We start from the raw sequence: 17276 nt of genomic DNA on the forward strand, positions 1-17276 counted from the left end.
GGGGTAACTTCTAACAGTACTGAGACAAAAATCAATTCACTTACAGTAACCCTCAAGGAATTGTTAACCCCCATCTCAGCCAAATTGGACGCCATAGAGAGCAGACTTAAGGCCTTGGAAAACCTCCATACAAGGAAGAGCCCTGGGTCAGCTACAGATGCCCCTGTGGCTGCCCAGGTCTGTTCTGGGAATAGACCGCTGTCCTCTGCACTGTCCCAGGTCCCTTATATGGTACTGCAGAGCACAATTCGTGCGTCTGCTTCTCAGACGCACCCTGTGCCACCTCCAGCGCCTAGGCCCCCTGTCCCGGCCCCTAGGAGATCTAAGCAACCTCCTGCGCCACAATCAGGGGTGGCAGTGATCTCTACCAATGGCACTACTGGTGGTAGCACTCCCCCCCTTGATAGGCGCAGGGTGGTCAATCTGCCCCCAGAAGCAGTCCCATACACGGCAATCATGGTGGGAGTACCTGAGTTAACTGGCGATACAAGGGAGCCACAAGACTCACTACGAAATAAGGTTATAAGCTGGCTTAGTATCAACAGGCCGCTGCCACCAAACCTGAAAGGTGAGGTTTTGATGGTTAGGAGGATCCCTTGGATTGGCCTTACCCCAAAGAACAGGGCAGGGGATTGCATTATCGTAAGTTTCAAAAGCCCACATGTCGCCAACTACATTTGTAACTGGCTCGTAAGGCCTGACAAGTCCAATATTGAATTAGTACCCCTATCACACTTCTACCCTAATGCTAACAGCACGGAGGGAGGGAGGGAGAAGGAGTGGACTAGAGTAGGCTTTGCTGTAGATGGCTCACGCTACAGACCAAGGCATTACTTACCACCTGGCCAGGCCAATTTTTCTCATCACAACAGATTCTCCTGCTTAGAACAGGTTGACTGACCACAAACCGGGGAGACTTCTTTCAGCCCTGGGAAGATGCTGGTTGGGGTGCAAAGTTGCGGGGGATGGAGCTCAGCCCCCACAACGGAACACGGCCCGCAGGATACCGTTAAAGATCGAACGGTTAACATGGATGATAGTCTGGGTCAACTGGGGCCCCCATCAAACACCGGGTCTGACCATATCTTGCAACCTGGGGTGGCGGAATTGGTTGGGCCATCCGCCACCGCGGTTTGCAGTATTGTTTCCCGAGACACTCTCCCACCAATAGCCGTTGTGCAACCTCCTACTGTAGGTCAAGGTACCCTACCATCAGATCCGGGGCTGAGAATTCTTTCCTGGAATGTGGCAGGAATTGCAAACAAGGAAGGCTCACCGGAGTGGGATCAGCTAGTAGGTAGCAGTGACATCCTCCTTTTGCAGGAAACATGGGCGAGGGGCACTCAATCCAGGAGAGGGTTTGAAATATTTGAAATCCCTGCCAAATGGAGTGGGAAGGGGAGGCCGTCAGGTGGCTTGGCAATCTGGATTGCGAGTCACACTGGGTGCCAGGCAGAACAGGTGCTTACGTTCTCGCGGGACATTCAGTGTGTCCGGCTCACATGGCCTGGCGAACCACCGTGGGCTATTGTGAATGTCTACTCGCGACCAGTTGCCGCGCCAAATGAATCACCGACCCTAAACGAGCTATCCTCCTTTCTGGGTCAACTTCCGGGAGACTTCAAGGTGGTGCTTGGAGGAGACTTCAATTGCCACTTTGAACCCCTGGAAGGCCTACTGGAGGGTGCCCTCACGGCCGAGGATGACTACTGGGGGGTCCCACCCTCGTCTTCCCCCCACCCCAAAGCTTGGTCCCCCCTAGCAATACAACTCATGTCCCTCACCCTGAACTACGCACTGAGGGCTTGTAATGGTCGTACCCCTTCCGATACCCCCTCAGTGTGTACTTTTAACAGAAGGGGCCATGAGTCGAGGCTAGACTATATCATGCTAGATATTACGCTCTGGCCAAAAGTCCTCGACTTTAGGGTAATAAAGAGGTCTGATAGTGACCATAATGCCCTTTGTTTAAACATCCAGTGGCCTCTGCCCCCAGTGGGCTTATCCGTAGAAAGTGGTGGAGAAGACATGGGGGAATTGCTCCTTACAACAAACAGGCGCCGGGTTAAGTGGGGGAAGCTTGTGAGCTCTGAAGAGGCCATCAGCAAGCTCTATGAGTTGGCACTCCCTAGGTTCATGGAGGTGGATGCACTTCTAAATGTACCATATACCCCAGAATATAATGAGAAACTGGGCATCATACATCAGGACTTAGTGAGGGACTTGGCCGAATTATTTCACCCGGAGGTGCCAACCAGAAAGAAAAGGACCCATGTTCCCACCTGGTATACCTCTTCCTGTAGGGCATCAAAATCTGAGCTTATTGCTGCAATAAAAGAGGGGTCAGATAAGGCCAAGGTACGTGACCTTAGGAAGCGTTACAAATCAGTGATGGCGACTGCTAGGACCGAGTGGGACTGGAACCATTGGCAGGACCTTCATGATGCCCTAAAAGTTAGGGACTCCCGGAAATTCTGGGCACTTGTAAACAATGGGATAAGGGAACTTAAAAAAGCAATTGAACCCAACATCGCCCCGTGGTGTGGGAGGCCCACTTTGGGGCACTTTACCAAGACACTAACTCCTGCCCTGATACATCCCTCTTGGCGCCCTCAGGCTCCCAAGACTCTCGCATGGAACTATCCCTGGGGGAAGTGGAGGTGGCCCTAGAGCACTTATCGTTGGGGAAGGCGCCAGGTCTGGACAGGCTACCCGGGGATCTTTTTAGGCACCACCCGGACATCTGGGGCCCATACCTTCTTATTCTTTTTAATGCCATTCTAGGAGGTATGGCAATCCCCGGGTCTTGGCTGGGGGCAGAAATTGTTCCGATCCACAAGAAAGGATCCACTCTGCTCCCCGCCAACTACAGGCCTATTAGCCTAATAGACGTACCCCAAAAGCTTTTTGCGCGCCTCATCCTAAACCATCTCCTGGACTGGGTGGAGGACAATGACATCATGAGCCCCCTCCAGGCTGGCTTCAGAAAGAACACGTCGACCATGGACCAGATCTTCCGCCTCCTTCTCCTATATTGGAAGACGGTTACGTTAGAGGGAGGTAGGCTGTACATGGTCTTCGTGGATCTGAGGTCAGCCTTTGACCTAGTCCCAAGAGGAAAACTATGGGAGGTTCTGCAAAAGCTAGGAGTACCCCCCCACCTCCTTAGTATTATCATCAGGTTGCATGAGAACAACTATGCACAAGTGAGGTGTGGGAGGGATGGCAAGCTCTCGGGCAAATTCCCGGTCCGCCGAGGAGTCAGATAGGGCTGTGTCTTGGCTCCGACCCTGTTCTGTCTTTTCATTAACAGTGTCATTCAACATCTTGACACTGTTAAGGACAATGATGCTCCACTTTTGGCAGGCAGGAGGGTTCCGGCAATAATGTTTGCTGATGATACCCTCCTGCTTTCCAAATCCCCCATGGGGATTCAGAGGATTGTGGATGGTTTTGGCCTTTTCTGTCACCAACATGGGCTGGAGGTGAACACGGAAAAACTAAGTTCATGATCTTCAACCCCCCTGCCAAGGCCAGACCAAATCCTAAATTGGGGGACGTTAGTCTTGAGAGGGTCTCAACCTTTATATATTTGGGGGTAACACTCGAAGAAAACTTATCATGGGACTGCCAGATAGCGAGATCCAGGCTGAAACTTTCCCAGCTATCGGGTGCACTCCTGAAGGTGGCTAATAAGTCCACCTTTAAGCCTGTGAGCCCGGCCCTGGAAACATACAGGTCCCAAGCGAAGGCAGCAGCCATGTATGGTAGTGGGCTGTGGGGACACAAAGCAGGGAAGGCTCTGGCAGGTGTGGAAAACTGTTTTCTGAGACGCTTACTTGCTCTCCCGCAAGGTACGCCACTCCTCCCCTTAAGACTCGACTTGGGCCTTCCCTCTATTGCTGAAGACCTTCTGTCGAAACCCGTGAAGTTCTGGCATCGGATATGGACCACCGCGGAACTGCATCATTAAAGACAAGACCTTATGCATGTAATGAGGCTGAATGCCAACAGCAAAATTCCCTGGTTGGCTTTTATCAAGGCGGAACTGTTTAGCTTGAACTTGCCAGACTTATGGGATGACCCAGCCCAGGGCTGTCAAAGGATCACGCGTAAATCTCTTGCACAGCTGTATAAAAATAAAAACCTTGTTGATATGGACAATGCTCATAATAGCGGCACCCTGACGGGACGTTTTATGGAATCCAAAAATTCTTATGCTTTTGAACCCTTTATGGATTTTATTTTTCCTCTTCTGGCAAGGAAATTGTTCCTCCAATGGAGGTTTGGTACACTTCCCACCAAAGTATTTACCAGCAAATGGTCCTCAGGGGGTGACAAACTTTGCCCATGTTGTAAAGCCCAGGACGAAGACGACCTACACATAATGTTTGTTTGCCACGCTTACCAGAGTCCCAGGAAGCGTTGGATAGCACCGTTGTGTCGGAACCTGGGCTTCAGGAAATACCTGCAGGCCTACAGGGTCATGAAAACTAACACTTTGGGCCATATTGTCTTTGCTGTTTCAAAATTCTTAATGGCAGCATGGATAATAAGGAAGAAAATGTCCCCCTGAACTGGTGCTACCTTGCATTCTTTAGTCCATGTGGGTTCAGCAGAAATTTTTTATATGTAAATACTGTCTTTTAAATATATGTATGTATTTTATTGCATCTTTTATGGCCCATGTGGCCGAAATAAAGAATTTTTGGAATTGGCTTTTTTGTAAGTTTAATTTATTGCTCCAAGCTGGCAGGGGTCAATTTTCCTAGTAAAATAAATAATGAAAAGCAAGCACAAGTGCGTAAAAATAAAGAACTGTTCTGACCGGGGACAGAATGCTGCTGCCAGGCTCATACAAAATAAATAAAAATGTAAAATACATAGCACCCTCCTCTCCTTTAATTTATGGACCCTTTCAATTCACAGCTGGAAGGATCTGCCTTGAAAAGTGTCCATCAACCTTAAGTGCCTTCTGAACCTCAATGCATCACCTGATGTTCAGACAGACTTCTTTGAAATCGACCAATGACTTAACTGTGACAGATGGTCGCAGACCCTACCTTCGACAACAAACTTCAACGTTGAAATGCTGCGCCCTCGTTTCTCCCTATGAGATCTCTTTCTCAAGGGGTCCTTGGCAATGGTGGAAGAAAACAAGTTACTAACCTATAACTTTGGTTCCCCAGTATTGGTAACTTTCATAGATTCCCATGCTTTGTATCATTCCCCGTCGTCGGAATGGGAGCCTCGGTAAATAGAAAATACCTTAGTAGTAAGCACAAAGTGAAAAAATAGGCCTAGGCCTCATCTCATTTTGTAGCTTATCCACCTCTTTTTGTAAAAGAGACCAAATTCTTGTGTTGCGTGTTTATCTAGGTTCCTGATCAATACTGTGACCTTATGCCCCTATTCGGCTATAACTCCATTTATTCCCTATATTGGCATAACCGTTCAAGTGCGATTTTCTGAAAAGTCATCTCTGGCCTCACACGAACAGAGCCACATTCCAGCATGACTCTCTGCTACTTCCTTTGCGACCAATTAGTGCAATGACAGTGCAGCAGTCCCTATCTGATATTCCTAGATAACACTCCGAGTTCTTCAACAAGATAAAAACTTAGCAAACCTGGAAATCCCCGCTTGCTATGTTTTGATTAGTAATGGAACTCTAATGAGCAACTGATAACTATCACTTCCTAGTGACATCTTTAATTGACGTCTTATGTCCAGCAAACTTGCGTCAAACCCGGCACCTGTCAGGTATAAATATTACCAACGTTGCCTTAAGCAATGTTCGTTGCCTGTTGCTGATGCCAGCTGCCTGCATGACCCAGTGTTGGTAAAACTAGCACTCTGTCGCTGCAGCCTGCTATCCTGTGGTGGTGAAGCTGCTGATTACCATTATCGCCGCTACAGCGCGAACTATGGTGCAGTACGCTTAAGGAGCTGAACAGCCGTCCTCGGCGAAGACATCCAGCAGATTCCAGCTGCCCGCGGACGCTGTCCCCCTCCTTCCTCGACGCGCTGAAGAGAGCCGCTGCCTTTCTCGTGCAGAGAAATCCAGTCCCGGCGCTTCCGGTTTACCCTCGCGGGTGACTGTGATATCGAGAGAGACCCCTGAAGGAGATACCAATCCTCCATCATTCTATTCAGAGGTATGGTGTTGACTAAACCCTTAGACGAGAATTCTTGAAACAAACCTTGGCAAAACCAACTTAACTTAAATCTACTTACTTACTCCCCTTTCACATGTTAGGCTTAGGTCAGGCACACTGGGGTAGGCTTAGTTAGAAGCACCAGTTGAGTATGTTAGCCTAATGTATATATGACTGTATATATGTTTTATTACTTTTAAACCATTGTATGGCTAAGAAACCATATCAATGCTTTTACAGTTCTATTTCGCAATACTTATCTTACTGTACGTACTTTTTATAATAACAATTATTGCAATTGTGGCAATACATTTCTCTTGTACGAGAAGAAAGACTGTTCAATAAATGTTAACCTTTATTGACAAACGCCCGTCTCTCTATTCTCTACATCTCGTGAAAGTAAACTGCACTAGACTGACTGAGTGAAATCTATGTCTATTGTTTCACACGACCCTAGAGATCGACTCTTGATCTGAGGAGCAAAGTTGTCATGTTGCACGGTTGTTGGAAAGCTGAATCCCTTCTTGTCTGTGCCAAGGAAGCTGATCACTTCCTATGCAGAGAAGAAAGTTTCCAGTGACCTCTGAGCTAGTTGGTAACACAACCCAATTAAGTTTAGCATAGTCAGTGGAGGCCTGGAATATCCGCAGTTCCACGTCGATACTACTGTTTATGTTATTCCAATGCGCAGGGCCTAGTGGGAAACTAGGAACTACACTACACTTGCAGTAGCCAATCAGAGCAGCCTCACCCCATAGAACCTTCCTGAGAGAGCCTCAGAGCCTCAGATTTTCGTAGCCGTTGTGAACAGCAACATCATAGGACAATAAGGCTGAGCTTTCCCAGGGAAGGAGGGTAGGCGCATGGGAATCTATGAAAGTTACCAATACTGGGGAACCAAAGTTACAGGTAAGTAACTTGTTTTCTTGCCCCAGTATTGGAACTTTCATAGATTCCCATGCTTTGTATCAGAATAGCAAGCAGTAAAGAGAAAAGCATATTTTGTAATATGGGTACCTGAAAATGTCATACATAAGTCTGATAAGAAAACCAGATACACATTAGCATCACAAAGCAAAATAATAACAAGTAATACAAAATATGCAAACAGGAAGGCGGGATAGTAAGGAAAGATCACCGACTTATTGGAAAAGGTTCCTCAAAACCGCCTGGCCCACTGCCGCATCCTCTTTCACAGAAGAATCCAAGCAGTAGTGGCGAGTGAAGGTGTGTACACTGCTCCATGTCGCCGCTCTACATATGTCCTTGATCGGGACACCTGAGAATAGAGCCACCGATGAAGCCATTGATCTCGTAGAATGAGCACGAACTGCTCGATGAAGTGGTTTCCCCGCTGCTTGATGGCAAAAGTGTATTGCACTGGATATCCAGCGGGAAATGCAGGGTTTAGAAACTGGACACCCCATTCGAGGAGTGCTGAATGAAACAAAAAGCTGGGAAGATTTTCTGAATAGTCTTGTTCGCTCCAAGTAGAACTTAAGACATCTGTGAATGTCCAAAGAGTGCAAAGCCCTTTCAGCTGGCGTGGAGGGCCGCGGGAAGAAGGATTTTAAGACCACCGGCTCATTCAGATGAAATTCTGAGGGTACCTTCGGAATAAATTTAGGATTTGTCATTAGGATGAGAACATCATTTTTGAATTGTAGAAAAGGTTCCTCAATTGTGAAAGCCTGGAGCTCACTAACTCTTCTAGCCGATGTCAGGGCCAAGAGAAGAGCCAGTTTCCATGAGAGAAACTTCAGGTCGGCCCTATGAATAGGTTCAAATGGGGCCTTCATTAGATGTGACAGGACCAAATTAAGATGCCAGGCTGGTGGTGGAGGACGGACTGGTGGAAAAACCCTGAATAAACCCTGCAGGAATTGTTTAATGATCCGTGCAGACCAAAGGGAAGGACCTGATGATGAACGTCCAAATCTAGAAATGGCCGCTAGATGTACCTTTACAGAAGAAGGAGCCAATCAAGATTTCGCAAGAGAAAGGATGTAAGCCAAGAGTTGGTGCGGTGCAGAAGTATATGGATGTAGACCATCCCTCCGACACCAAAGGCAGAATCTTTTCCACTTAGCCCGATAGGTTTTGTCCGTACTAGGCGCTCGGGCCTGGGCCAAAATGTCTTCACATTCTCCTGAAAGATTTAAACCCTGGAACTCTCTGTACTCAGGAGCCACGCTCAGGTCTGGATGCAGAACCTGCCCATGAGCCATTGTCAACAGTGACGGAACAGGACGCAGGAGAATTGGTTGATCTTGGGAGAGGAGAAGAAGTTCTGTGTACCAAAACTGCCTGGGCCATGCTGGTGCGATCAGAATCATTCTGCACGGTTCCGCCTTGAGCTTGCGGATCAGTCTCGGGATCAGCGGAATGGGAGGAAAGGCGTAAACAAATGCGCCGTACCAGGCAATCAAAAGCGCATTCCCCAAGGATTCCCGATGGTGAACCCTGCTTGCGTAGGACTGGCATTTGGCGTTTTGGGGAATTGCAAACAGATCGATGGTTGGGGTCCCCCAACGCGCAAACAGTTCCTCTAGAATGGTCTGATCCAGTTCCCATTCGTGGCTGATAGTCTTTTGGCGACTCAAAGCGTCCGCTGTGGCATTGAGTGTTCCCGCCAGATGTTCCGCTGAAAGGGTGATGTTGTGTTGGATCACCCAATTCCAAAGCCTCTGTGCTTCCTTCGAAAGGGTGCAAGATCTCGTTCCGCCTTGCTTGTTTATGTAGTGCATGGCTGTGGTGTTGTCTGTACGAACCAGCACTGAACGGTTGCGGATCCTTGGAAGGAAAGCCTGTAAGGCTAGACGAATGGCCATAAGTTCCAGTAGATTGATGTGGAACTTGACTTGGACTGGGCTCCAATGACCACTGACCTTTAGTTCTTGGGAGGACCGCTCCCCATCCCTACATGGAAGCATCTGTCGTCAATACCATGGGAGATGGTGGAAGTTGGAATGGTAAACCTATTGAAAGATTGTCTTTTTGCAACCACCAGATGCTTGCTTTCCGCATTTCCGGAGTGATGACAATCCTGTCGTCGAAGGAGCCTGTCACCTGACGCCGTTGTTTGTCCAACTGTTCCTGCAGTGGACGCATACGCAGCCTGCAGTGTGGTACCAATGGTATGCAGGATGATATCGATCCGAGAAGCGATTTGTATTTGCGAACTGACAGAAACCTCTGTGTCTGTAGAAGGCGAGCTGAAAGAATTAGCTTGGTTTGGCGCTCTTCCGAAGGAAAAGCCAGGCAACACTCCGTGTCTAGGATCACACCCAAAAACTTCGCTGTTTTGGAGGGGCGCAAAATCGATTTTTCTCTGTTGAGCCGAAGGCCCAGTAGCTCGAACAGCTGTCTGCAGCTCGTGACTGCCCTTGACGCCTCTTGGAACGAAGGAGCCTTTAGCAGCCAATCGTTCAGATATGGGAAGACTTCGAAAGACTGCTTTCTGAGAAAGGCTGCCACCGGAGCCAGTACCTTTGTAAAGATCCGCGGAGCGGACCGGAGACCAAAAAGGCAGTACTTTGAATTGAATATGACTCTTGCCTACTGTAAATCGAAGATATTGCCTGTGAGCTGGATGAATGGGTACATGGAAGTAAGCGTCTTCCAAATCTAGGGTCGCCATGTAGTCCCCTGGATTGAGAAGGCAGAGGATGTCCTTAAGAGTGATCATCCTGAAGGACAACTTGATGAGATAAGTGTTGAGCTGCCGTAGATCTAAGATCGGACGCCACTTGTCCTTCGTCTTCCGAACCAGGAACAACCTGGAATAGAACCCTTTCCCCTTTTGGGAGAGAGGTACAGGTTCTATTGCCCCCTTGGTGAAGAGTTGGTGGGCCTCGAGATGAAGGAGTTTCAGATGTTTGGGTGTAAAGGCGTCTGGAGCTCTCGTTGAAGGAAGATCTTGGAACTCCAACGTGTGTCCTTTCTTGATGATATTTAGGACCCACTGGTCTGTTGCTATGACCATCCAGTTGTTGAGGCAATGGGCAATCCTGCCCCCCACTGGTGTTAATGAGGGCACAGAAACAGTAGAAAGAGCCACCTGGCCGCTATTGTCTCTTGGTATTGTCCCTCCTCTGCTGCCCTTGTCGTCCTCTCAGCGGCTGGCGAGAGAAAGAACCCCTCTGAGAATACTGGGGTTTGTATGTTTGGCCAGGTTGTGAGCTGGAAGAGTAGGGGTGCTGATTGCCGCCTCTATAGGAGGAGAATCCTCTTCCTCTTGCTCCTCTGAAGGGCACTTTGCGGTATTGTAAAGTTCCTAAGGACTTGGCCGTATCCGTATCTTTCTTTATGCCCTGTAGGGCGTCATCCACGTGTTTGCCAAATAACATCTCTCCATCGTATGGCAGATCTAGAATTTTATTTTGTACCTCCTGTCTGAACCACGTGGCTCTCAACCAACCCTGGCGTCTCAGAACCGCTGAGCCGGCTAGCGCTCGGAATGCCATAGTTTCTATATCCATAGCGCAGTCGATTACCTCCGAAGAGGCTCGCTCCCCTTCCAGTAAGATCTTTTTTACCTCGTCCTTAGATGTATCCTGAAGTTCTTCCACGAACGGAGAGAGGTCACACCACATCTGGTGATCGTATCTCCCCAGAATCGCCAAAGCATTAGTCGCCCTAACGAGGAGGCTGGCCATTGCGGAGAATCTCTTTCCAACATTGTTCAATGCCTGCCCTCTTAATCCGGTGGCGTCGTTAACGGCTGGTTTTTAGATTTACTCTGTGCGGCCTGGGAAATTACCGAGCCCAGTTTTGGTTGACCTAGTAGACATGCCGGGCTGCCATCTGGCGCCTTATATTTTTTTCTCCAGTCTGGGGAGCACCGGGAGGACTGTGGCCGGATTCTGCATAGCTTTTAGGCCTTCAGACCAAACATGTTCAATGATGGGGATTGAACGTACGGATTTCTAGAATGGTTCTTTGAAATCGTACAAAAAACATTCGGACTGAACTGTGGTAACCGGAAGACCAAATCTTTTGGAAGCTCGTTCCATCAAGTTGTGAAAGCCTCCGACATCTGCTGGAGGAGAGATTGCGTTATCAGGCCCTGTGACGTCTGGATCTCGAGGGTCATCCTGATTCCAGTCTACATTCTGGTCTTGGTCAGGGTCTACTTGCTGATCCACATCTGATGATGCATTATCATCATCTGTATCGTCCTGAATGGGCACAACCTCTAGTGGATGCTCTACGGGCTCTGTGTCACGCCCTCTTGAAAGCAAAGAGAGTCCTGCCACAGGCTGTGATAACTGAGGCGGAGGTGTAGGAGGGCGCGCCTGTTGAACCTCTTGAGGAGTAGGAAATCGCCTCCGATAGTCCTGCAACATTAGCTGTAGATCAGAGATGAGAGTGGATGGCATCGCCACCATCTCCTGCCGAGATTGACGTGAAGGTCTCTGCAAAGGAACTTGCATGCTTGGCATTTCCTGTTGCTCATAATAATCTTGTGGAACATATTGTTGTTGTTCCATTTCCCCTTCTTCAGAACTGATGTCCTGAATTTTTACTTGTAAGTCAGAAGGGCTATAAGTCTCGCCAAAATCGCTATAAGCCTCTTCTTCAGAATCCTCATCCAGCAATAGGTTAGGAGGAAACTTTTGGACTTGCCGTGGAGATGTCATTTCCAGTGTTATTTGCCTCCTTCTGCGTGAAAAAACAATTTTTTCAGTCGTCGACGACGTCGTCGACGGTAGTGCCGTCATAGACTGTTTTGTTGACGGAGGCGCCGACGAAGAAACTGCTCTCGTCGTCGAGGATTGCGTCGTCGACGGGGAGATGGTCATCGTCGACGAAGGTTGGATCGTCGACGGGATCGTCGACGAACTCGTCGTCAGAGCAAGGTCACCGGTGTCGTCAACAAGGTCCTCGTCGTCGTCATCGAAGCGACTCTCATCGTCATCGTCGTGGAGAAAGTCATTTTCGTCGACGACGAACATGCATCAGGCGTCTTAAACATCGTCGACTGCGCAGGTGCCGTAGTCGCAGCCGTCGTCGACGAGCCTGTCGACAAGGCTAATTTCACAGACAAGTCTTTCTAATAGAAATCGTCGGCGTACCTGTGGTTTTCACCGTCGACAAACGCTGTTTCTTGTCTGAAAAGACCTCCTGAGTCGTAGTAGAAGGCTTTTTCACCCCTCTATCCCTGTCAGAGGGTGGTGAAGTCACAGGGACAACCTTCTTCGCCTTTTTTGAGGGCTGCGACTCCTCAAGCTTTCCCTGCCTCTCCTTTTCACGGTGGTGAGGAGATTTTTGGGAAGCAGGCCTATCAGAGGTCCCTGGCAAGGCCTTGACAGGGGGCTCGTCAGAAGAAGTAGGGGGAGACCTACCCCTCTTTTTCGACCTTCTTGATGACACCATCAACGAGGAGCCCTCACTGTCAGAAGACATAGGTTCTTTGCGGTCTTTCATTTTCTGTAGCCAAGTGAGGAGACGTCCCTCTCTGTCCCTCAAGGCCTTGGTGGAGAAGGTTCTGCAAATCTTGCAGTCTGTGGCCTTATGATCCGGATATAAGCAGTATTTGCAGTCTTCATGTTTGTCCTCAACAAACAACCTCTTTTTTGAGTAAGTAGCACAGGCTCTGAAAAGTGCTTTCTTCTCCTTGTCAGACATGACGAAAAAATAGACACAAGTTGAAGAAAATATACTAAGAATTGAAGAAAAATGAGCAGAGCTCAATGGAGACTCCCTTGCACAACGTGCGGTAGAACATCTGAGGCTCTGAGGCTCTCTCAGGAAGGTTCTATGGGGTGAGGCTGCTCTAATTGGCTACTGCAAGAATTTGGTCTCTTTTTCAAAAAGAGGTGGATAAGCTACAAAATGAGATGAGGCCTAGGTCTATTTTTTCACTTTGTGCTTACTACTAAGGTATTTTCTATTTACTGAGGCTCCCATTCCGATGACGGGGAATGATACAAAGCATGGGAATCTATGAAAGTTCCAATACTGGGGCAAATAGCTGTGCAAGGGGGGCACTCTCTCCACCTCCTTCGGAACTTGAGAAAGCTGCCTCTGCACGCCTGCGCTGGCCTCCCTACAGTCCATGAAGTCTGGCAAAGTATTCCTGGACATCTTCAAACAGATTTCACAGTAGTCTGGATAATGATAGACGGGAAGGCACACAATACATTCGACATGAGGGTCAGTTTGGGATTGTTGTGCCCACAAGTGGGGCACACAAAAAGAATGGCTTTTGTGAAAAAAAAATTCTTCCTGCCAGAAAACATTTAACCCCTTCGACGCTCATGACGAGCTCAGCTCGTCATGAGGTACACCTCTAGTACACTCATGCCGAGCTGAGCTCGTCATGAACAATGGGTTTTACAGATTTTCAGCGCAGGGGGGGAAAATCATTGATGGTGTTAAAAAAATTACTTTCTGCCCCTAAAGGCAAAAAAAGTGAAGCTGTTGTAAAAAGTGTATAATAGGATTTTTTTTTAACTCTCAGTGCTCCAGGATCTTGCAGAAGAAGCCGGAAAAAGAGAATTAGCTCACCTGCCATCTACAAAATAGAATGCTTGCTGTATGCTATTCCTTAGAAGCTCACCAGCAGTTTTGCCAGATTTTCACATTTGTGTTAGGCTACATTGTGTTCTATTTTCTCTCTCAATACCTTTATTAAAAAAAATGTGCGAAAGAAGCTTCTTGTCACTGGGTAATTTCTAATAACTATTTCTCCATGTTCAAAATTGGTTTAATTTTTAAAGTAAATATGCGAAAACTGACCAATATATCCTTTTAGGCTGTTAAAAATAGTTCCTTTTTACAAAAAAAGCTTTTCAAAAAAGGAAAGCTTGTATCAATATATATGCATGTATTTGTGCATATTTTTCTAAAAAGTGCTCTAAGATCCCGAGAGTGAGCGGCATAATTGGTGTTAATGGCTAAAAATAAAGATGTTACGGAGGGGAGCTTAAGTTTATCTGGCTCACTAAAAAGGTTTTCAAGATAATGTATCCATCAGGCAAGAACATCTTGATACATCTGAACAGTATTAAAATGCTCTGTTTAGTGAATTTAAAGCTAATGGGCCTTCACTTTCATAATGTTTTATAGATCTTTGAAGCTGTTACAGGCAAATAAGCTGATTATCGTGGCAGGCTATGAGAGCCACAGGAGGAGTGTATTTTTATAGACACCAATATCCTACTAAAGGAACTTCTTCATGCATAAGGAATCTTTAGGTGCTTGTAGAATAGCAAAATCATCTTCTAGAAGGCAAACTGAAATTACATTTTCAAATGTATTTGCAGCAAAGCGGGTTCCTCACCTGAATTATTAGAACGTTTGCCTTTTGCACAATCTTGGATATCAATAGCATAGGTCTCCCCTTCTTCATCAATACCAATCGATGCATCAGCTAATACATCTGCAGATCCTGCTATAGGAAGAAATATAGTTGGATTTTTTCAAAATCTACAAAAATTGATCAGTTAATATTAGTTCATGCATGTAAGATTACTCAAAGAAAACAATCATTTGCAATGCAGTAGTTCTCGCATTTGTGAGAGTTAATGCTATTGGCAGTGTAAATGACAATGTATTTTACCTATGTGCTTTCCTTTACAGTAAAGTGGCCTTTGGGACCTTAGAAGTGTTTAGAGATGCAGTATATAACCCTGGTGCTGTCTGTGGTGTTCACCTGGGTATTCGGCTGGTTAGGAATCAAAGCTGTTTTGTGTAATGCCATTAAACACTGCGTATTCCGGCCCTGAACATTTTAGTGTGCTTGCAAGCATGTGCTCAAGGGGTTGAAATCCTAAGGATACACTCGGCGAGAGAGAGCCTTTTTCATGTGCCCTAAAAGCACTTTGCAAAGGCCTACAGTCATCCCCCTCAGATCTAGAAAGCTTTTTAGGCCGAGCTTCAGGCATTGCTTTAGCAATGCTTGTTGGCGAGATATTTAGTGGGGCTTTCAGAAATGCACCCAAAGTGCGGATCAGGTACAGTTCATGTGAGCCAGGCGCGTGCACATCGCCAGTCACATCGCACACCATTTGTCTGAGCCTCGACATCAGACTTCAAAGAAATCCGCTCCCCCGCCCCCCCATTCAGACTTCAAAGGAATCCGCTCCCCCAACCCCCCGCCACGCAATGCCAAGAGCTTGTTATGACCTAGTCCCGACCACCTATCTCTGAGTGCACTTTCCCTGCTCCCTAACACAGGCTTCTCCACTATAACCCTCTTTTCATTAATTTTACTCAGCTCTTATCTTTAACTCAGCCCTTCTTCTTTTATATTTACTCTGCCCTCTTTTGTTTGTATTTTTATATAGCACTAACTCGACCCAGAAGGTAATCGAGCACTTTACTTGAGCACCAGTTACGTTACACATTTTTGTAGTCACTAGGAGATTTAGTGCAAATGATTTTCCCGGAATCACTGGGTGGCTTCACCATTTCCAAAGTTGGCAGCTTTTGTTGTTGCGCCAAATGCTCGCCCCTTCTTTTTGCTACACTTCTGCCTGTGACGCAGTCCCACGGCACTCTCCCTGCCTCTCCTTTCTCCGTCAACCCTCAATAAGCTGTCTGTTGGACCCGGCCTCGTGGCGTGGTCCTCGCTGATCTCCGCAGCCCCAGATCTACGGGTGGAACTGATTCCCGTCCACCCAGAACTGTACATGACACTCCTACACTGGACCGGATACGATCCCCAGACCGCGTGCCTGCACCCGTGCACGTGACCATCAGACTCCATGTTTGGCCACCCCGGCCGGCCGGCCGCCTTCTTTCCTATCGGCAGCCCTGGCCTCTCCTGGCTGCAGCTAAGCCTGCGCGTCCGGCGCGCCCAGATCCACCCGGGGGGTGAACGACTCACCAAGTACCCGAAACCAAGACTTCCATCACACCTCCGGCCCCCTTCCGAGGAACTGGTTTCCCTCACACCTCTGAACTATCCCTGGGGGCTGGTTTCGATGGCACCTTGGGCCTCCTAGTGAGCTGGCTCCAGGCCCTGATGAGCGTCTGGGATTCCATGGGCGCATGGTCCAAAGCATCAAAGAACCAACCGCCCAGACGATCAGGCGCCTGGCCCTCGGACCTCTGGCCTCCTGCCTATGAGGGTCCGGACATCAAAGAACTCGTCGACTATAAGACAGCCTGCCTTCCACCTAATCGGCAGTTGTATCTTGGACAAGAAAGCCATGCTGATCTGATCGCGGCCGACTTTGAGAAGAACAGACTCTGACCCACCGAGCCCTGCTGACGTCGTCGCGGCTCACCCTAGAACCTACGGAACGGAACCATCGGAGCCCTGCTGACGCTGTCGCGGCTCCCTCTCGAAGCACAAGACCTGAACCATCGGAGCCCTGCTGACGCTGTCGCGGCTCCCTCTTGAAGCACAAGACCTGAACATCAAAGCCCTGCTGACGCTGTCGAGGCTCCATCTGCTTACGAGTACGACGGAGTACTCCTGCCCAAGCCCTGCTGACCTCGTCGCGGCTTGACGAACTCTCTGGTCCGGCTGGACCATCGACGCTACCCTCACGATCATCTTGAACCAGAAGTGAGTAGGACAGCAAGTCCCATCGCCAGCCCCCGTACCCCCCAGTTTGAGGATTGAGAACTGTGCGCAGGGTACGTGGCGTGCCAGCTGGCATCCTAAGACTGTCCCGCTTCCCCGATCCCTCGTTACGAGACTTTCGCGATCCCTCGATCGCTGTGTATTGCTCCCTACTTTAATCTTGATAAAGTCTTTCTTGATAAAGAATCACGGTGTAGTGTCCGTTCATAAGTGTGGTGTGTCGACAGTGTGTACGATCAGTCCTCCCCGGTGGGGACTCCCACTCGATAAGACTCTGCAGTAATTGTGGGAGAGGAGGTTCCAGGTGGTTAGGAGAGTCCTCTTGACCCCTGGGGTCTCCGCCTTCCAACACTGTCCCCTTAGCCTCCCCTGCCTATCCCTTTTAACTCTTCATTAGCCCCTCACATTCTCAGTAGCAGCCTTGCGTTCGGAACGGTTTCCATGGTTACCATAAGTCCGCCTCAGTGTTTCTCGCTGTGATGCGAGTGTCTAGACACCAGCATAATTTGTGTTCGTGTCAGATAGGAAGGTTAATGTGTGTTCACATTTTGACCTCTAACAGTGGTCGATGAGGACGA

At 48.3% G+C, this 17276-nt stretch overlaps 1 protein-coding gene across 3 annotated transcripts in view; it reads right to left on the reverse strand.

Annotated features, from left to right (window-relative positions):
- LOC147732765 (uncharacterized) overlaps positions 1–17276 on the reverse strand; it is a 428345-nt gene that overhangs the window by 47750 nt on the left and 363319 nt on the right. For all 3 annotated transcript variants that reach the window (XM_086957330.1, XM_086957328.1, XM_086957329.1), the window contains one exon: positions 14446–14556. In XM_086957330.1, the coding sequence (XP_086813456.1) occupies positions 14446–14556 (111 nt within the window). The remainder of the gene's footprint in view (positions 1–14445; positions 14557–17276) is intronic.

This window comes from Lissotriton vulgaris, chromosome 2_1 (assembly GCF_964263255.1).
Source record: "Lissotriton vulgaris chromosome 2_1, aLisVul1.2, whole genome shotgun sequence".
Lineage (NCBI taxonomy): Eukaryota > Metazoa > Chordata > Amphibia > Caudata > Salamandridae > Lissotriton > Lissotriton vulgaris.